Source organism: Osmerus mordax, chromosome 19 (assembly GCF_038355195.1).
Source record: "Osmerus mordax isolate fOsmMor3 chromosome 19, fOsmMor3.pri, whole genome shotgun sequence".
Taxonomy (NCBI): domain Eukaryota; kingdom Metazoa; phylum Chordata; class Actinopteri; order Osmeriformes; family Osmeridae; genus Osmerus; species Osmerus mordax.
In genome coordinates, this window is record NC_090068.1 from 2,201,276 (window position 1) to 2,224,018 (window position 22,743).

Sequence of the window (22,743 nt, forward strand, 5' to 3'; positions counted from 1 at the left end):
AGTAAAGAATATATTGTGCTTATTAAAGTTATGCATTGTGCTTATTAAAGTTATGAACTTAGAAGTGTGCTCAGGCTTAAACATTGGGTCTCACACTGGGTGTGGGAAGCAGGCTGTTCTTTGTGTCTCTATCTCTTCATTTTCAGAAACAACCTTGAAACCGGGTGGAGACGGCACCCGAGCAGGTGGGACGCGTAGGCAAGAACAACTCCCTGATGCACGAGAGAACAAGCTCAACCCTTTTTTGATACTTGTGTTTCAATTGCACTGTATAAATATATGCTGGGGAGGGACAGATGGCCAGTTGGACTTCGTGAACCAGCCCAAACTCTGTTGCGGGTAGGGAAACGTAGACAACCCCAGAGCTCTGTACTTGTTGATTTCCAACTGCTGCATTAAAGCTGATATTATCGGACCTCTGCGACTCCAGACCACTCTTTCTAGAACACAGATTTGTGTCATTGAATACCATCATTACATATTGGAATAGACACATAGATTTATGAATCCTTCAACAGTCCAATTATTTTCTAATAATATTTTTATGTTGAATAATATTAAAAGGGAAGGAAGTATTAAATGTGTTTGCCATGCAGTTATGTAGTTGTATCCACTACACCAGCCTCCATTCTTGCTACCTGTCTGGAAAAATTGTACTATACATGTGATTTAGTTTTCTTCCATTAGCTCGTTGTTGCTCAGCAAACAATGAGCCCATTGTTGGGAAGCACGGTGGCTCAGTGGTTAGCACTGTCGCCTCACAGCAAGAAAGGTCCTTGGTTTGAACCCTGGTCGTTCAGGGGCCTCATTTATCAAGCGTGCGTAGAAATTGTTCTTACGTGGAGGTTTGGAATATTCCCACGAACAGTTGAAGGTGCGATTTATCAAACATTCGTACGAGCGCCGTACGCACACTTCAAGGAGATTATCCTTGATAAATGTCACCTGTTCTTAGTCTATAAACTCGTGCACGAACACAAGCATTTGCATACGAAACGCCCCATATTATCTAAATTAGTTGAATCACCACCAATAAAAAGGGAGCTAACAAGTTCAACTAGAAATTGGTAATGAAAATGGAGCAAGAAAAGAAAGGAAAGAAAAAGAATTTTTTCGCAAAACGAAATTGAGGTTTTAGTGTCGGAGGTTGAGTACAACCACAAAGTTTTATTTGGAACACTTAGCGGTGTTTTGACCAACAAAAAAAAGAATATGCTTTGGGAAAAGGTAGCGATTGCTGTTAACGCAGCATCTTCTCAGAGGCGCTCATTGGCAGATATAAAAAAAAAGTGGTTTGATTTAAAATCAAGTGCAAAAAAGGCCGTAGCCGCACACAGGCGAGACATTGCTGCAACTGGAGGTGGACAAGTTGAGACGAGCGTTTCTCCCATGCAATTAAGAATTGCAGCAATTATTGGAGAAACATCGCTGTCTGGAATTGTGTCAGGTGGAGACAGTGACCTAGTCGCAGGTCCTACCGTGTCCAATTCACCGGTGTCTACTCGTGGTCAGGTTGAAGGTAAGTAGAATAATTTGATTTTCAACAGTGTTGTCAATATTGTGGTCACCACTTTATTTGACAGGAAATTATAATCTGCTCTGATGCAGTAATCAAATAATTCCATAAATTGCAGTGAGTGGAGAGAGTTCCGGAGTCATCCTGGGAGAGGCATTTATTCCCCCCGCTGCGCCCCACAGTGAGGCACCACGCTCCCGCGCCACATCAAGCCGTGAACCAAGGGTTCTGACAGACTCACTCCTACAGAAACAAGACGAAATCATCAACTCCATCAAAGATATAAATGGGAAATTAACTGTCATCTGCACTGCACTCAATGACATTAACAAATCCCTACAACAACTGGTTAACTGTGCCAGTCAAATGTTAAATAAATGAGCTGAAGGCATGTGGGCTTTTCTCTTCTTGGGGAGGTACTTACTCGAAAACGTAGAATAATCTCCATCCTCCTTTGAACTGCCAAGGCATTTGGACGTTGGAAAGGTGGTGCGTCTGGCATCGTTTCGTCAGGTTGGTCTTCCTCAACAAGTGGAATGCCATGTTATGTAGTACACAACAAGCCATGACTATGTTGCAAGCCTTTTCCGGTGTATACTGCAAAGCACCCCCAGCAGATGACAAACAGAGCCACCGGCCTTTCAGAGTTCCTATTGTGCGCTCCACGATCGACCTTGTGCGACTGTGTGCAGCATTATAGGCTCTCTCCTGTGCCGTCACAGGATTGGTCAAAGGAGTCATCAGCCACGGTTTCAATGGATAACCTCTGTCTCCTACAGGGAAACCAATAGGTAAATAGAATACACTAATGGCAAGTACTTGATGCCTGGGCAATACATACCAATAAGCCATCCATCCTGAACAGCTCCCTCCTCTAAGCGAAGGCCAACGTTGCTGTTCTGCAAAATGAATGAGTCGTGCGTTCCCCCCGGCCATCTCGCCACCACATTCAACAAGTTCTTTTGCGCATCCGAGATGATTTGCACATTAATTGAGTGGAAGCATTTTCTGTTCACGTAATTGAACTCGTTCAGGGATGGTGCTTTAATTGCAATGTGGGTGCAGTCCACCGCTCCAATTGTGTTTGGGAAGCCGTCGACCGCAAAGAAGCCTTGTTTGACTTCTACCTGTTGTGCTACTGTATATGTGAAAAGTATGTACTGACGGGATCTACTGATTATTGCATTTAAAACAGCAGGCATCGTTAGGCTGATGGAGGGTTGTGAGATGCCAGACCGATCAGCAAGCTCACGCTGAAAAGTGCCCGTCGCCAAGATACCCAAGGTGGATAGCACCTGAATGTGCACTGGAATGGCATTCGTTCTCCTTGTTGGTCTTTGTAGAGTTGGTCTTAGATCTTCGCATAATTCCACTAAAATGGGTTTAGGGAAACGATATCTACTAATGAGCCACTCATTACTTTCTGCAAAGAAGTCATATCTGTCTCTGAAAATGCGCTCTCGGCGAAATGCGGCGTGTGCTAAATCTTCCAACACAGCTAGATCTGCCATCTTCTCTTAGATATTCCGTGTTAATTGACTGTCTTTTATAGTGGTCCACAAGCATATTGTAACATTACACTACATTACATCAATTCGACAATATTAACAACTCCCCTTATGGTGTTCAATTAGGCTATATCATTACAATATTTCATGATTTTAAAATGTTATTTCATGGAAATCCTTGCAAAATGCTTTCATTATTGATTTCAATCTTATAGGCCTATATAGTTCCCGTGTTCACGATGCAATTGCCTTGTTTCACCACTTGGAATTGTTCGTACTCAGCTACGCATAGTATTGACCATTCTTAGATTTACGCACACTTCCAAGAAATCTCTTGGCATGATAAATCGCTACTTTTGCGTGGATTCATTCGTACGCACGGTTTACGCACATTTTAGTGCGTACGAACGGTTGATAAATGAGGCCCCTGGTCCTTTCTGTGTGGAGTTTACATGTTCTCCCCATGCCTGGTTGGGTTTGCTCCGGGTACTCCGGTTTCCCCCACCATCATAAAGACATGCATCGTATGAATGTTGGTGGTGGTCAGAGGGGCCGTAGGCGCTGATTGGTAGCCATGCTTCTGTCAGTCTGCCCCAGGGCAGCTGTGGCTACAGTTGTAGTTTACCACCACCGGTTTGACTGTGTCTGAATGAATACTGGACTCTGTAAAGCGACCTTGAGTAGTAGAAAGCGCTATATAAGATCAACTAATTAACAATTAATTAATTAATTAGCAAATTACATGCAAACAAGGGTCGTTTTTTTGGCAAATTTGAAACTGAAAAAAAATTACGGCAACATTGAATTTCATACATCTAATATTAAACCAAGACTAGAGTCTGATTGACTGAAATACCTTTGTATAAAGGCAAGCTTTCAAGTGAGACATGTAACAGTTTAAACATTGTTTTTTTATTTGCTTCAAGTGTATCTTTTATCTATTATACATACTGTACCTTATACTATTACCTTCTTAAATACTCTCCATCGAAATAAAAAGTATAATTTTAATTTGATGGTTTGTTATATTACTTACAATGATAAACAACTATATTCAATAAACTGTTATTTAAGTATGATACATTTAGACTTTAATACATTTCTACATGTATTAAATGTATAAATGACTAAATGTACATTAGACCATAATGCAACCGAAAGACACATTATGACTGAAAGCTTTTTGGTTGACAGTTTTCTCACTATGAACCTTGTAGCATCACTTGTAGCATTACCTTTTTATTATGTCCAAAAGGCATTGCTAACAGTTTGTTTGTTAATAGTTTGTTTCATCCACAATTCTCCTGGCTCTGACAAGACATTTCTAACTATCAACCATGATAGCTGTTATTTAACTCTAGAGCTAATCAGTCCTCAGCTCTTCTAACTCTCTCTTTCTCTGGCAATTTCATGCTATTAATTGTGTCTTGGCTATTTATTCGTTCTCCTTTGTTGACATTTACAATAATCTAAATAACAATCAACTATATTTTTGGATTATGCCATTACGCTAACCCTAACCCCACTTAGAAGACGCATTTTCTGCGCCTTCATTCTGTGTCATTCACACACTATGCCCCTGCTTGAGATTTTCTTCACTCCTTGCACCCATTGTAATCTCTACTCCAATCTCATTACCGACATCTGTTTCTCCCAAGCTCGACCATGGCTATCTGTCCTCTACCAGTCTGTGCATCATGTTGCTTCAGTCACAATATGTAACCTAGGTTCTGGGTCTTCCTCGCCAGGCACTAGCCATCACCAGGCTTTCTCAGATGCTGTATCAGCTGTCCCACCATCTGTAATCAAACTTTAATCTCAGGTTATTAGGAAACCATCGCTATCCTCCCCTTTGTACATTATTTTAGCTGCAGCTCATCTATCTTCCTTCCATTGTTATTGTTTTTCCCGCCATGTGGAACACATTCTTCTCATGAGTGCTCTCTCTGTAAATAAATTCAACAGATTAGTACCTTAAAACACTTTACATTCCCTTCCCCTGTTCCTAATAAGAAGAGAACACATGAACCATGTGCCATTTTTACACCATAAACACACAAAAGGAGGAAAGAAAATAGATAATTTGCTTGGAATGTTATTTATATTCAAACCACACATCTTTATATTTTCTGTGTTCACGCAGACAAAGGTAGTAGTGGTGTCCTTGGGGAAACAGCAGTTTCGTCGATTGTATGTATTCCACAATAGGAAGCTAAAAATAGACGGCAAACCCTATTTTCTCTGATGACTAACCACATGTTACACAACAGCAGTGTCAGTTTGTCACCTGTCTGTCAATGGGATTAAAGATACCAAGCCCTTAGGTTATCCATTTCTGAGTTTGGTATGGTTTTTTAAGAGACGGAAAATCAGGCTGTGTTGTTATCTCAGTTGTAAATGCTTCTCTGTGGATCTTTTATCAACATGGTGTCCTTTTAAAAAGCGGTTCGGTCTCCTGGGGAAAGACAAAACCTAGGAGCAACTGATGTCACAAAAAGAGGCAAATGTACTCTGCAGGTGAAACTGAACAGTAACAGCAGACAGCTGTCTCTTGCTCTATCATGTTTATACTTCATTGGAGAAAACCTTTGGACCTCAATCCGATTTCTCCTCCTTTTTACCTCTGTTTATCTTTCTACTCACATAACAAACAAGAGAGGCTTCAGATGTATTTTCACCATGGCTCTTTAACTCACCTTAAAGGTCAGAAGTGGCAGTACTACAGATACTTCCCCATTTTGTATTTTCCTATAATTACGTCTCGTAATTGAGTGTGCCTCAATCACAGCAGAGTGCCAAATGTGGACCTGTGAACAGTCCCCTGTTAACCTGCTGTAAAATTCCTTCCAAAATTCCATTATTAGAAGAAAGATATACAGTAAGGCCATAAGTGTTAAAACAAAAACAAGATTTGTTCTAATTTTTTATGTAACCTCTACCAAGTATCTTATTTAATTCTTACATCAAGATATAAAATATGTTATCTATGTACAGTATGAAACTGTATGAGAACTGCAGGATTTGAAGGATCTAAACTAGTGTTCTAAATAATGGTCCTTTCAGCAGGTGTACATCACTTCAATGAAATCAAGGTATGCCCTGTAACGACTACCATGTTGTAAACCTTGACCCTTGATGACTTAAATTATACTGTACCGTAAAAACCTTTCATGTCACAGGAGCATATGACACCGTCATTCTCCCTACTACAGCACGTAGGCCTAAATAACCACTGATGACACAAGGAACCCCGGCAGTTTTCAGAGTTCATGGAGACTCTGCTAATCTCTTTAGCCTTACTTAGGGATCTACACCCAAAGGCTCTATTCTATGTCTTTTATCTTACAAGCAATTGAGCTTGTAAGACATATTGAACTAATTGAGAAAATGTCAGTGGTGTCACTGGTTGCATACTTAGCTTACCACTTAGTCTATTCAAGACGGAATCTTGACTTGGCTGTATGTAGTGTTGAAAGCATATAGATAGAATTTAAAGTAAGAGAAGGAAGAAAAAAGATAGGAATAATCCAAAATCCCTCACCAAATGTCTCATCTTCCTTAAGGCTGGAAACATGAGTGGGGACGTCTGGGGTTGGCTTAGAGTTGTGGAGCTTTCAGAGAGGACCAAAATTGTAGGCCTTCTCATGTGAAACATGCATTTTCTTTTTTCTTTTATCAAAGTTATTTTACTCACCCTCCTTTATCATTCATTGTATTGAAAAATCTGCCATATCATTATGTAAAAAACCAAAAACAAGACGTTCTTACTTATGCCACAATAAAATGACTGATTGTGACAGTTAATGATTGAGTTGAGCAAGATTATACACAGTCCATCCATAACAGAATTGCTCAATGTCTCCAACCTAGAATTCAGTCCATTCTAAAAAGCCTGTCACTATTTCTAAGTCATGTACAAATCTATTCCACAGTACATCCTTTGTCTTAGCAGGGACTTTGGGTTGGTGAGCATGCTTGAATTACTCAACGTGGGTAAAACTCAGGAAGGATGGGACTACAGGATGGCTTAATTAGAAATCAAATAACCTAAACAGACAAAGTGAAACAGAGAGAAGAATTTCATTGTGAGTTGCTGTGGGGACATGGCTGAGAAAAAGGCTGGGAAAAACAGTTAACTTTCAAGGCCAATGTCAATTGATGTTGTGTGGAAAAATGCTACAGGGAGTGAGATGAATAGAGGCAGAGCATACTAAATACTAAAGGCAGAGCATAGATTAAATGCCCAGCCATTTTAGTGGCCTGGAATCAATGAAAATAATTATGTTACAATGCCCATTTTCATCACTGACGGGAGAGGAGAAAAAACCAACAGTCTAATTTTCCATAGATTTTGTCAGAGCAAACCACATGCATGTCCTTCAAAAAAAAAATTGGTGCTGGATTGATACAATGCCTAAATGACAGTTCCAACACATTTTATTTTGATGTAGTAATTAGAAAATTCTTGAATACAGTAATAATGCATTTGTTAAGAAGATGTGTCTTTGTATACCTATTGTCTGTATGCATAATTGTAGTAGAACTAGTAAAGGTGCTGGATCTAAACACTATACATTTAAAACATGTCATCATGGTTAATGAACCCATATGATTCAGTATCTTTTCTCTTTGTCTGTGTATCTGTATTTTCCACAAATAGAAATGTTATTTTTTGTTTCTGGAAGCCTTTGCAATACATGAGCTAGGCTGCAGTATTAGCCCCTCATGAGTCTGATTTCAGTGTAATTTACTTTGTTCTTAATTGTGGCCCAGTGACCATAGAATGCTGAGTCATTTAATTATTTCCTCCTTGCACTGCCCTGTGGAACCTGTGCCTGCTATCCCGTAATTGAGTTTGGTAGAGTGCTTGGGGGCTTTTCACCACATCCAAATGTAAAATAATTAAATGAAACACAAGATTTCAAGGAGGAAAAATCAATAATTTTGTGGGAGTATTTATGTGGAGGGCGGGGTTATAATTCTTGCTGCAGTATTTTACATGGCTTAAATTTGCCAAGTCAAATGCCACATTTGGATTTCTCAAATGTGCAATGTGTTTATACACCAGATTCGAATAGATTCACAGTTACTTCATATTAGATTTGAATAAGTTATATAATTATATCCAATATCATTCAGGATAATATTCAACATTTCATTGTTTTGAATCTGAAAAATAAGAGTCAATGAAGTCTGGGTCTTAACACTAAAACTGCAGATTATTTTTCTGTTCAATAATGTTCATTGACTTAATTGACTTCTGTAAGGGTACATTGCTTTAAGTTATAATGGACAACATTTTAAAAAGGGTTGCATGTTGTCTTTGACTAAGCCAGATTTGTATGCAGCAGTCTCATTACTTTGATGTACTGGTAACCACATTAAACCTTTCCACATTCATTTGAAATCCTGGATGTTTGTTTATTATGCTGTCCGTCACACAGGACCATGTGCAAATTAAAGAAGAAAACAGTGTGTTGAGGTGTCCTTAATTGCAATTCGCAGCAAAGCCTGGTGATAGGTTAATTAGATTTTGAAGTTATCCTCAACACAAGCCCTGTATTTATTTCACAGGAAAATTTGTGAAATGCAAATCAACAGGGAGGGTTGTTTCTTCAGGCCATGGTTCTCTTGGGCCCTGTGCACAAGCGACTGAAACACATTTACACTGCATGACCAGAATTCAACTTGCATACGATTACCTAAATATGGTTGCTGCTGTAAAATTAATTTGACACTGTATTTTCATCCTTCTTAAGTTGACAGATGTTTTTATGGCATGTGGCATGTCACATTCTCATCAATACATAAGACAATTAATCTTTTAAGTATGACTAAGGGATTTGCTAATAAACAGAATGACCAACAAGATCCTGAGATACTCTGGTTGGAAACAACTGCCTCTAGCTTCCATCCCCCTTGACCTGCAAGTCAGTCTCTGCCAATTGTCAACACATTAAAGTAATGGTTTTCTGTTCTCCTTGGTGGGCTGTGTTCTCCATCTTACCTTAAGCCAGCTAAAATGTTTAACCGTTTGACTGAACGGGGCATTTCCTCCCTGATGGCTGGCATTACATTTCTTTAACAGTTGGGAGTCGCAGTGTGGGGCCTTGGGTCTCACTGTCTCAAACAGCACTGACACTGCTGTTAAAACAAATCCCCTGGTGTTTCATGTCAGATAGGTTTTTGTTCAAAGAAGGTGGTATTTATGTCATTGATACCATTTTAATGTTTACAGAAGTATTTGTTTCTGAAATGGAGATTACTTTGAATTCCATAACGGTGACATCAGTGTCCTTCAGTGTCAGTGAATGTATTAACCTTGATAAGCATAGGGTTGTCAATATTTCAGTCTCTTATAATGATTGTCCATCATCAACAGTTATGCTTCTTAGATCAATGCACTACTTATGTATTGGTGGTGCAATTTGTTTTTGGCTCTGGCAGCAAATCTTAATGGGACCAATTATGTTTGTGACATCTGTCAGCAGTGTGTGACTGGGGATCAGGGTGTATTACTTAGGGCAACCTTTTCACCAGCTGCTTCAAGAACAAATGAGATGAATTGATCCTATGTCAAATGAAAGGTTCATTGCATATGGCTTGTGTCAATAAGATCATAAATGAGTGAATTATGTGAGCTAAATTAATATTACTCTTATCAGAAGAATGGTGGAATAGCTGGCTATTCCACCATTCTGGACATTGTAAAGGTTCTTCAGCGATATACTCTTTAATGTCTCACTGGCTGCCTCTTGAAGTATTTTGATCCAAGCTATATGAAGAGGATTGGTTGTAGGAGTGCCAATACTTGTCCCACAGTCATAGCCCACAGCATCTGAGAAGTATCGGTTGTCTTGCTTTTATTCATGTTCCCTTGGGCAAGCAAAACCATTCAGCAAAGTTTATGCGGAAGACATTTTTGTGGAAGAAATAGGTTTCCCTCTTTACCGCTCACAAATGCTCCATCTCTCAGAATGAAATATCTGTGTCCGTAATCAAGGCCATGCAGGAGATGAAGGAATATGAATGTTGGAACCATGGTTTCAATCGTGCAATTACTTTATTTAATGGCATTACTGCCACCCCTTGTGCATAGATGGAAATGCAAGCTAAGTTTAAATGATACCATAACATTTAGGATGCTACTTCGCATTATTATTGCATTGTTTACACTATCCCATGCCTATTTAATGTGTTTACCACACATGAATGAGAAATTTAAGAAATCTTATGGCTAGCCTAAATCAGGGATCCCCAAACCTTTTTCTGCGAGGGCCAGATAATTGTTCCTTTCTTTAATGCGGAGCCGGGTCGGTCTGTAACAGAAAATTACATGGGCCGGAGTGACTACCATTATTATTGTGGAGATTTTATTATGATTTTAAATGTATATGCTTGATTAATTTTTTATTTTGTTATGCACCATACATATCAAGGGATATAAGCCCATTAAAAGAGCATTATTACTATCGTAATGACCTTTTTTCATATTAATTGCTATTGAAATCAAAACAGTTACTTATGTATGCATATTATCCAGTGTGAACTGAATAATATGCACGGCCCTCTGGCATAGTTCAGAGGGCCGGTCCAAATGCGTGGGCGGGCCGTATTCGGGGCCGTAGTTTGGGGACACATGGCCTAAATCCTCATAAAAGCTCAATCAAAATTCTTCTTTTGAAAATGCTGTTTTATACAGTACAGGTGTGCTCCAATGTGAGATAAGTAAGCATTTTGAATTTGTAAATATAATATTATAATTTCAGACACTTAAGCCTAAAGAGACAGAAGAAAAGATCTTTGATTTAACACGATCATATTTTTTTGTATTATTGCAGAACACAGATCCATGTTAACGTGAACAGATTTTCTGTCGGCATAATTATAATGTATGGCAAAAAAGGACATGCGCAGAACACAGGAAATACAAGCAAACAAAGAGGAAGCATGGTAGCATTTAAAGGCATGTGTTTAAAGCGACAATGGACTAACGCTTGTCCATTAACTGAAAACTGAATTGTTTTGTCATTTTTTAGCAAAGACGCTTATTTACGGGTGATTTTTTCAAAGCAGACAATTAACTTTATTCGTTTTGTTACGGTAAAGAAAATATTACTTTAAATTTCATCACACTGAGCAGTATTGTTTAGTTTGGTGGTGGTAGTTAGTGTGTGCCAGAGCCATGGCTCTGGTGTGTGCTAGCTAGTAATATAGCCAGTCTAGTTTATGTACCAAAAGATTATACGTAGCTCACTAGCTAAGTAGACTGACATGTTGGCAGATTGCAAGACTTGTCAACAAACGTATTTGTATCGTATTTTCTGATACGTAATATTTAATGTAAGCCTCTAGCTTCTTGTGATATTACGAGTGATTTATCTAACGCTGGCTGACACTGAACATTGTTAGATTGAATGGATGCATAAGCGACAATGATGTTTGTGATAGCTAATTTAACTGTAGCTGTCTTGCACTGGCTATCAGTCCTGTAAAGAAGCGCTTAGCTTAGCTTAGCTAGTAGTGGCATGCTAACATTTAGACTTTCTAGAATCTGCAGTTCAGAATAAATATGTACCTAGCTCGCTACCGTGAAGTTTGGCTCGTTAGTTAAGCAAACGGTTAGATACTTTCCAAGTTACCTTTAAGTTTACCATGGAAATCAAACGATCTAATTCAACGTATTGTTTCTAGGCATCACAAAAAACATCAGATCAGACTGGATGCAGAGACTATGCATTTCATGGACACTTGAGTCTCTCTGCAGAACACATCTAGGACAAGTCTGCAGTGTTCAGCCTCACAGGAGTTTATCGTTTTGGAAATATCCCTTCCAGAATTTAAAACTCTTGTTCAGGTCCAAGTACTCATTCCCTTGGAACAGCCAACATTGCAGACAAGCACCCACAAAACACAAACTCTCCTTAGACTCTCATTTAAAGGTTTTGTGGCATCAGTATTTCACTGACCAGTCAAATATGGCAGAACAGAGATTCTGTGTGGAGTATGCCAAACGTGGCACAGCTGGATGTAAGAAATGTAAGGATAAAATTGCAAAGGGCTTTGTCCGCATCGGAAAGATTGTGCCAAACCCGTTCAGCGAGTCTGCTGGGGAGATGAAGGAGTGGTACCACATGAAATGTATCTTCGAGAAGCTAGAGAGGGCGCGGGCCACCACAAAGAAGATTGAGGACATCACAGACTTGGAGGGCTGGGAGGAGCTGCAGGATGAGGACAAGGAGCTGATCAACAAGCAAGTCTCAGGTAGGATACAACCCCCCCACCCTACTTATTCAGATCTACAGTAACTTAAGAACACCAAAGCCAGTCAATAGGCTCTGACAGAAATGGAATGTCTGGGTTACATTTACATTTAGTCATTTAGCAGACGCTCTTATCCAGAGCGACTTACAGTAAGTACAGGGACATTCTCCCCGAGGCAAGTAGGGTGAAGTGCCTTGCCCAAGGACACAACGTCATTGGCAGAGCCGGGGATCGAACCAGCAACCTTCTGATTACTAGCCTGATTCTTTAACCGCTCAGCCACCTGACTCCAGGTGATCTGGGTTGATCTGTAACTTCCAGATCTCGAAAATGTGTTTACTGAGACAGTGTCAAAGTGTTTTACTACTGTGTGTTTACTGTTATGCTATCCAGAGTTAATGGCCAAGGCTAACGCCAGCCCAAAGAAGAAGGTGCAAACCAAACTGAACACCAGTGGTCAGTTATCATCTCCACCAGCAGACCCATCCCTTAATGCCCCACGGAAGTTCTCAGGTTTTACAGGTGAGAAATTATTCCAGTAGTTCAACATTACGCTTCTTTAAAAAATAAGTTTTGAGCACAGTCCTTTTGGCACATGTATCTCTTTTATGAAACTGAGTTAAGAAGTATATATTTTGTCATCACTGAATTATCGTGGATGGAGTCAATATTCTCTATTTACACACTAAGCCTTCTATAACATCTATCTGGTGTTGTTAATTCTGTAATTGTTTTGATTAATCAGCTACAAAGGCTGGGAGTTCAAGCAGTCCGGGACCCTCTCCAGCCAAACCCAGCCAGGGCAGTGCCCTGTCCACCCAGCTGTGTGACCTCACGCACAAAGACTGCCTGCTCAGAGAGTTCCGGAAGCTCTGTGCCATGGTGGCAGACAAGAACAGCTACAATGTCAAGACTTCAATCATCCAGGATTTCCTCAGGAAAGGCTCTGGGGGAGGTGGGTCTGGCAGCACCTCAGTGGACTGCAGGGAATGTGTGGTCCCCAAACTTGTGTTTTGCCTCTTTGCTGAGAACTGACCAAAGATGGCCTATTATGGTTGAATATTCTTGATTGCAGATCATGTCTTACAAATCCCCCTTCAGAAGGAATCATTTAATTATTTTACCAAGATGGATGACACTCACACTGACTTCATGCCCCTCCAGATAAGTTTAGGGGGGATCTGTACTTGACGGTGAAGCTTCTTCTCCCAGGGGTGGTGAAGAGCGTGTATAACCTCAACGACAAACAGATTGTAAAGCTCTTCAGCCGAATCTTCAACTGCAACCACGATGACATGGTGCGAGATCTGGAACAGGTAAGTATTCATAATATTCCATCCTGTTATGGATAAGCCTAATATGACATGGCTCCTTGTTGTTTTAGGCATACACAAACATGCATGTTAGCTGTTGTCTTCCTTCCTTATGATCAATATGCTGTTGAGCCTTGTCTATTTTTCCATCAGGTTCCGTTTTGATGCCCGGCAAAGTTTAGCCAATTGGAAGAAGAAAAACATGAATTAATCTAGTGAACCTTTTTTTATTTGAAGACTTGACCAGTGTGTTTTTGTTTTTGATGCTGTAGGGGGATGTGTCTGAGACGGTGAGAATGTTTTTTGAGGAGAGCAAGTCTTTCCCACCGGCTGCCAAGAGTCTGTTGACCATCCAGCAGGTAGACTCCTCATTGACCCGCCTGGCTCAGTTAACAAAAGAGGATGAGCAGCAGAAAGAATTGGAAGACATCTCTAGAAAGTGAGACTTTGTGTTGTTGTTGTGTAAAGTATCTTGGTGTACAGAATGAGCTAACTGTGGAGTGAAATGTTTATCTTTTTTTTTCTTTTCATAATTTAAATGTCAGTACTGAACCTCCCTTCCTCCTTTTCTCCCCCCAGATGTACAAGCAACGACTTAAAATGTATCATACGCCTCATAAAGCATGATTTAAAGATGAACTCTGGAGCAAAGCATGTGTAAGTCGCCTCATAATAGGACATAACTGTTTAACAGACTTTTAAAACTGAGTCTTGGGGGTGCCCCGGTGGCTCACCCGTTAGAGCAGTAGGCGAAGGCCTCACTGCAGGTCCCCTGTATGGTTCCTGTATGTCCTCTCCTCTCTACATTTTCCTATTCCTCCACACTGTTGATACTGCAGTAAAGATGAAATGCCGAAAATATATATTTTCCGGTTCACAGCTTGGATGCAGTGGACCCTAATGCCTACGATGCTTTCAAGGCCTCCCGTAACCTGGGAGACGTGGTGGAGCGTGTGTTGAGGAACCAGCAGGAGGCTTCCAATGGCTCGGGCCCCAAGAAGCTCCTGACTGTGGAGGCTTCGCTGATGACCCCAGTGCAGCCCATGCTGGTGAGGGGTCTCACACACACACATCTGTACACACCTATGCTCTGATGCATAACATAACCTCATTTGGCTAAGCTGGTGGAAAATCAAACTTCTCAGTCCATTTACACAATTAATGCAGGTTATTGGCATTTATTAATTTCTATCTACAGTTTTTTCTAATCTTGGCACCATGCTAGAACATGCCTTCTGTTGACATCAGTTGCATTAGTATGTGCCACCATTTCCCTTCTCCAGGCAGAGGCATGCAAGTCCATAGAGCAAGCCATGAAAAAGTGTCCAAATGGCATGTACTCGGAAATTAAGTATGACGGTGAGCGTGTGCAGGTCCACAAGAACGGAGACCACTTCAGCTACTTCAGTCGCAGTCTCAAGCCAGTCCTTCCACACAAGGTCAGTCCACTCACACACAGACACACTCAAACCTACAGTAAATGCAAAACAAAAACTTTATGTATTCACTGAAGCATTGCAAGTCAAAGTGTAAATCCTCTTGTCTATTCTCTTCATGACTGGGCGACAAAGGTGATTTGTTTTTCCAAGGCTGCTGCTTTGGTTATTACCTCAGGAAGGGTTGAGTCGTATCTTTTGTAAAAGTGTTAAATGGGCTACAGTTACTGTAGAATTTTTTTTGGGGGGGTTTTCTTAGCAGTTCCTTTTGTTAGGATTTGTTTGCATACCCAACGTGTGTGTGTTGCAGGTGGCCCATTTTAAAGAGTTCATCCCCCAAGCGTTTGTAGGTGGCCACAGTATGATCCTGGATACCGAGGTCCTCCTCATTGACACAAACACGAGCAAACCACTGCCTTTCGGGACTCTGGGAGTACACAAGGTGAGGAAGGGTCAAGCAATTGGTCCTCCTCCGTAAAATGTTTGCCGTGTGAGTGCGTGTATCATGGGAAATCAATGTCTCTCTCTATAAACTCTCTCATTTTAGAAAGCAGCCTTCCAAGACGCCAAAGTGTGCTTGTTTGTCTTTGACTGCATCTATTTCAACGGCGTGAGCCTGATGGAGAGGTAAGTTGTTTTTGTCAAGGGTTACAGGCCTGTGGCCATTTTATTTTGCTCATCCTGAAGATTTCATTGGATTCATATTGATTAACCTGTGACAACAGCAAACATGATTGGTCGCCTTAACAACCGACCTCTTGACCAGCTTTCTTTATCGAATGTACTGTTTTGTGCTTCTTTTTTCCCCGTCAACGATTTCTGGAAAGAAACCTCAGAGTGTATTTGTAGCGTTGACTAAGAAGGATAACATCCTATTATCTCTGTTCCAGGCCATTGAACGAACGAAGGAAATTCCTAAATGACAACATGGTGGAAGTCCCTAACAGAATTCTGTTCTCTGAAATGAAACACGTCACTGTAGGTCTACCAATCACTGATTATTACTTATCCCCTCATCCTTCTCAGCAAACAGGGTGGTCGGCATACTAAGGAGTTTTGATATTGCACTCAATTTTCGCTGCACTGTACAATGCACTTTTACTGAGACATTATTGCAAGACTGTAGATGAGGAATTGAGATCTTATTATTGCATTATTATTTTTCATTCACCAGACAGTAATTAGTTAGTTACTGTAATCGAGATATTGTTGCCCCATATTTTAAATTGAAACTTTATTGTAGTTCTGTTATTATCTTTTTGTTTACCGTGCCTGGTCTTGTGTTTTGACCATGTAGCTTCTTGAAACCGGTGTACAGGTTGTGTGTGACAGTTGTGTGTTTTGGCCACCAGAGGGCAGCAGATCTGGCAGAGATGATCACACGGGTCATCAGAGAGGGACTGGAGGGGCTTGTCCTCAAAGACATCAGGGTGAGATGCCAAAAAAACCATCAAACTATTCTGGCCTAACAGATTCCTGGTTTCAAATGATCTTTACTTGTGTGGGGAACTTGTTTATGGAGATGAGAAATACTGTTAGAACCCTCCTCTCTGAATGACCTTTTAATGCTATTAAAACAATTTAAATCCTGTTTATCTGCTAACATATCTGTGTGTTTGACTGGGTCCTGTCATGTGTGCCCTAAGGGAACCTATGAGCCAGGCAAGCGCCACTGGCTGAAGGTGAAGAAGGACTACCTGAACGAGGGGGCCATGGCTGACACCGCTGACCTGGTTGTTCTGGGTGCATTCTATGGGAAAGGCTCAAATGGTCAGTACACCAAAAGTGTCAGCACTACAACATAGTAACATGGACTTCCTGTTTAAATATGAAAAAGTTGTATATTTTTTTGCAACCAAGCTTCTTTTCAGTATGCTGTATTGTGACATGTCCAGTTCAACTTCATTCCTTCAAGACCAGTTTGAGTAAAGTTTAATTTGAAAGATTGTCCTTGGGTGACATACCAGATGTCATTGTGTCCTATTGCCATCCACCAGGTGGGATAATGTCCAGTTTCCTAATGGGCTGCTATGACCCTGATTCAAAGAAATGGTGCACCGTCACTAAGTGCTCCGGAGGATACGACGATGCCATGCTGGCTAGGCTCCAGAAAGAGCTGGACGTGATCAAAATCAGCAAGGTGAGGGGATTGGAACTTCATAGTTTGTCTGGCTACAGAGAGGGTATATTCTTGTGTGCGTACATATTGTTACAGCATGCGTGTCTCTCTATTGTCTCTTCAGGAGCCCAGCAAAATCCCTGGTTGGTTGAAAATCATCAAGAACTATTATCCCGATTTCATTATACGGGATCCTGAGGTAAGGTTTAACTGTTAAAAATTCCCTTGTAGCTTTCTGAAGGACAAACGACAGGAGTTCTTGACGATTTTGAAGAAGTTCTAGCTTAACTGACATATTTACTTTGGTAAATAAGTTTGAATCTTAAAACCAGATGCGAGAGAACAATTGATAAAAAATATAAAATAACAATACAGTCAGGTCCATAAATATTTGGACATTGACACAATTTTCATCATTTTGGCTCTGTATACCACCACAATGGATTTGAAATGAAACAATCAATATGTGCTTTAAGTGCAGACTTTCAGCTTTAATTTCAGGGTATTTACATCCAAATCAGGTGAACGGTGTAGGAATTACAACACATTTTATATGTGCCCCCCCCCCCCCCTTTTTAAGGGACCAAAAATAATTGGACAAACTAACATAATCATAAATCTAATTGTCACTTTTAATACTTGGTTGCAAATCCTTTGCAGTCAATGACAGCCTGAAGTCTGGAACCCATAGACATCACCCATCATGGGTTTCGTCCCTGGTGATGCTCTGCCAGGCCTCTACTGCAACTGTCTTCAGTTCCTGCTTGTTCTTGTGGCATTTTCCCTTCAGTTTTGTCTTTAGCAAGTGAAATGCATGCTCAATTGGATTTAGGTCAGGTGATTCAAATCAAATTTATTTGTATAGCCCTTTTTACACGCAAGCATGTCACAGAGGGCTTCACATATGCCCATAGAACTGCCCCTCAACCAACCTAAACCCTCAAGGGGTTTACTTGGGCTGATTGACTTGGCCATTGCAGAACATTCCACTTCTTTGCCTTAAAAAACTCTTTGGTTGCTTTCGCAGTATGCTTCGGGTCATTGTCCATCTGCACTGTGAAGCGTCGTCCTGAGTTCTGAAGCATTTGGCTGAATCTGAGCAGATAATATTGCCCGAAACACTTCAGAATTCATCCTACTGCTTTTGTCAGCAGTCACATCATTGATAAATACAAGGGAACCAGTTCCATTGGCAGCCATACATGCCCACGCCATAACACTACCTCCACCATGCTTCACTGATGAGGTGGTATGCTTTGGATCATGAGCAGTTCCTTCCCTTCTCCATAGTCTTCTCTTCCCATCATTCTGGTACAAGTTGATCTTGGTCTCATCTGTCCATAGGATGTTGTTCCAGAACTGTACAGGCTCTTTTAGATGTTTTTTGGCAAACTCTAATCTGGTCTTCCTGTTTTTGAGACTCACCAATGGTTTACATCTTGTGGTGAACCTTCTGTATTTACTCTGGTGAAGTCATCTCTTAATTGTTGACTTTGACACAGATACGCCTACCTCCTGGAGTGTTCTTGATCTGGCCAACTGTTGTGAAGGGGTTTTTCTTCACCAGGGAAAGAATTCTTCTGTCATCCACCACAGTTGTTTTCGGTGGTCTTCCGGGTCTTTTGGTGTTGCTGAGCTCACCAGTGCGTTCTTTCTTTTTAAGAATGTACCAAACAGTTGATTTGGCCACACCTAGGGCCCGATCTTGCACCCAGCGCAATTGACTTTGTCAACGACGCAAGTATCATTCCTAGTTTGCACTCGACGCAAAGCTGACTTTTCCCTCCACAGACGCACGTCGAAATGACCTTGCGCTCCCGTGGGCGGTTCAGCGAAAAAGGAGGCGTGTTCCGGCGCAAAAGTTCAATGGTGCTATTTTGCAGTTTCCGAAAAACAATTCCGCCACTGACCACGAAAAACGTGGTCTAAAGTCAATGGCGCATTATTCAGATGCTATTTTAAGGGCGCAAGCTTGGTCCGTGCACACTGCTGGCGAGGCCAGGGTCTTCTTTCTGCGAAGCTACCTTACATTGTTTTGATTTATGGCGTGTTACATTTCTTCAATGATTATAAAAAGATTTTCATGAGAAATCTCTATGTATGTGAACATGATTTGTAACAATTGTGCCAATTTTCTCCCACGCCTGTTTAACCGAAGCTAATTGGGGTGGGTTTCTTCTCCCATCTCTCAGAATCAGAATTCGGTTTATTCGCCATGTAGCCTATGTTACACAAACACGGAATTTACTGTGGCAGGAAGGTGCAAACAATAAACATATACGGGTCTTAAATTAAGTAAAAAAGTACAATAGTTAAACTAATTCCTAGAACCAAACAATTAAAAAAATAAAATATAGGGTAGGCTATATAAAAATAAGAATTTGAATGAGCAGCATGCAATTTAGTGGAATGAGAGAACTGCTCTGCCTTTCCCATACAATGTCACTTGTCTATCTGTTACGGCCCTGACTAGAACGTCGGTCTCCTTGGCTGTGAACTGCTCCTGGCGTGCGCCTGGCAAATCCGCCATTATAATAGCAATACGCCATGGAACAAGCGCTGCTCTTAAAGGGAATGTGAGATGACGCTCTGATTGGTTTATTGCACGTTACGCCCAAACCACACCCATTAGTAATGTAGCTACTTCGGACCTACCCATTTTAGATTTGCGCCAGGCGCAAAGTCATTTATCCCGCCGGCAAAATAGCAACCGAGCCGGAGTCCCCCCCACAAAGTTACTTGCGCTTTGCGGTTTGGTACTTGCGTTTCAGATCGTCAAAATAGGGGGGCTAATGTTTTTGCTATCTCTCTGATAGGTTTGTTTTGATTTTTCAGCCTAACGATGGCTTGCTTCACTGATGGTGACAGCTCTTTGGACTTCATATTGAGAGTTGACAGCAACAGATTCCAAACACAAATACCATACTTGAAATGAACTCTAGACCTTTTATCTGCTCCTTGTCAATGAAATAACGAACTCCCTTTATGAGGGAATAACATACACCTGGCCATGGAGCAGCCAATTGTCCAATTACTTTTGGTCCCTTAAAAAGGGGGGGGCCACATATCAAATGTGTTGTAATTCCTACACCGTTCACCTGATTTGGATGTAAATACCCTGAAATTAAAGCTGAAAGTCTGCACTTAAAGCACATCTTGATTGTTTCATTTCAAATCCATTGTGGTGGTATACAGAGCCAAAATGATGAAAATTTTGTCAATGTCCAAATATTTATGGACCTGACTGTATATGACAAATATAATAATTATATTTATATCTCACTTATCAAACAAATTGACACAATGTAAATATATCTATATCTGTGTTGATTTGACCTTAGGCTCTGTTTCTTGTAACTGTTCTGATTGATATGATTTATATTGATTATCAGACAGCACCGGTGTGGGAGATCACTGGGGCGGAGTTCTCAAAGTCAGAGATGCACACCGCCGACGGCATCTCCATCCGTTTCCCTCGCTGCACCCGCATTCGAGATGACAAAGACTGGAAGACCGCCACCAACCTCCACCAGCTCAGAGTACGACATCTCTCCTGCCAACTGTGCTCTTATTTGTGACGTTCTAATTAAATTCAATCATATTGAATAATCCATATACATTCACATAAAAGCCATGACCTATGATTTTACCCAAGGAGGACATTACCAATAAGAGCACAATTTATTGCTGTGCCTTTACAACACAAATGTATAAACGCAAATTTTATTTCAATGTTCCGTTTAGACGGCAGACCATTATATTTTTTATGTTCTGTGTCTTTCCAGGAGCTGTACCGTATCTCCAAGGAAAATTGTGACTTTGAGGTGACAGCTGGAACCTCCAAAGCCAACGATGATAAGAGTTCCTCTGGGGGCGACAGCAGGAGCGGTTCCCCGCCTTCCACTTCCCACAGACCTCCCAGCAAGCCTAGTGAGTGACTACCAGCTGCCTCCACGCTCACCCAGGACATAAGACCAACTCCCATTTAGCCGCTTACTCATTGTTGACCCAAGGGTCTACCGCATTGTGCTCAAATCAGTCAAATTCCACAATGACAATACAGCTGCACCTGAGTTGGATCAAATAACAATCTTTCGTGTTTTTAAATGTGCTTCATTCAGGCAGACATATTATTCTTTCATTAGTATCTGCTTTTTTCTCTGTGACATATTGTGCTCTTTCTCACAGGCAAGAACAGTGCTCCCAAAGCAAAGGCAGTGAAGAAAGAGCCTTCTTCTCCTGCTGCAAAGAGGAAAATGCCTGCCGAGGAGCCAAGTGCCAAGAAGGTAGACACTGACAAATACCGCCAGGGACAGGTCTGACCTGCCAAGTCTTCAGTTGTTTTATGACCATTGTGGCCGGCCCACTATGTTGAAATGTACAGAGTACGAAGAGAACCATCATATTTATCTTTTGTCCAAATTTTAATTGCAACATTACAACTTGAATTTACCTCAGGCCAAGAAAACAACCGAAACTCTGCATAGCAACGGACAAGGCAAGCTGAAGGTTGAATCTCAGTTAGTAGAACCTAGGAACGACAAGGTAGGTGTCTCAGTACGACTGGGATGGTGTCTGAGACTGCCAAAACTCTTCGGACCAAACAACTGATAATTAATCTGTATAGCATGGTTTTGTACACCTTCATAAGAACATTTTACACTATGCCCCTCCCTCCCCCAGACTTTACTAGACATCTTCAGCGGCGTAAAACTCTTCCTGCCTGACTCGATTCCGGACTACGAGAAGCTGCGGCGCTACTTTGTAGCGTACGACGGAGATCTGGTGACGGAGTACGACGCTGCCTCGGCCACACACACCCTGGAAGATCCAGAGGAAGGCCAGGCCCAGAGGGTCACTTCTGACTGGATCTGGGAATGTATCCGCAAGAGAAGAGTGGTCCCTCCCTGCTGATAAGACACACCAGCGTACCCCTCCAGCCCTGCTTTTTAACATGCTGCATTAGTGCTTTACTAAAAGCCAATGTATATCTGACAGACAATAGTCCAGTATATCTACAATGTGTTAAACTTCTGAACCACTCAGAATACACACAGTGCAACGCTAAACCTTGTGACTTTTGTTGAATGATTGATTATTGTGATGGATACTGAATCATGTTGTTTTTTTTGCAACCTGGGGAAATGTTTGTCTCTGCAAGTTGTGTGTCCATGGTGGCACTTGAGTTGTTTTCCTCTATTATTCAAGCAATGGAATATTGTACTAATATTGTAAAGTACTACTTTTTCCTATTAGGTTGAGTTGGTAAATGGTTTAGCCAGCTTAAGTAGTTTTTGTAACGTCAATACATCATTTAAGCTTAGGCTTATAACTCACGAACGACAAGGATATGAAACAACTTTATTTTACATGTGCAGTATGTGTTGATGAATTTAACACATTGGTTTTGCAAACCATAAAAATGGCAATGATTTTCCCAAGGGAAAAGTTAAATGGATTGGTTTGCGAAGTTAAGGAACAGCCTTGAATTGAAACAATGTTTTGAGGTGCTAATAAAAGGCTTGAATATTCTGTTGTCATTTTTTTGTTCATTATAATCCACGTGCGTGGCCTGAAACTTGTTTTA

The 22,743-nt window shown here is 40.9% G+C and overlaps 1 protein-coding gene and 1 pseudogene across 1 annotated transcript; one reads left to right on the forward strand and one right to left on the reverse strand.

The window, feature by feature from the left end:
• LOC136963507 (piggyBac transposable element-derived protein 4-like) overlaps positions 1-22,743 on the reverse strand; it is a 208,371-nt pseudogene that overhangs the window by 169,290 nt on the left and 16,338 nt on the right.
• lig3 (ligase III, DNA, ATP-dependent) lies at positions 11,004-22,688 on the forward strand. Its single transcript, XM_067257479.1, has 21 exons — positions 11,004-11,127; positions 11,719-12,288; positions 12,682-12,810; positions 13,034-13,243; positions 13,453-13,604; positions 13,874-14,040; positions 14,181-14,258; positions 14,482-14,650; positions 14,885-15,040; positions 15,348-15,479; positions 15,585-15,664; positions 15,928-16,015; positions 16,390-16,467; positions 16,684-16,807; positions 17,035-17,177; positions 17,281-17,355; positions 20,549-20,695; positions 20,942-21,086; positions 21,345-21,442; positions 21,615-21,701; positions 21,840-22,688. Exons 2-21 carry the CDS (start codon positions 11,748-11,750, stop codon positions 22,068-22,070), a joined length of 3,030 nt encoding a protein of 1,009 aa, XP_067113580.1. The 5' UTR covers positions 11,004-11,127; positions 11,719-11,747; the 3' UTR covers positions 22,071-22,688.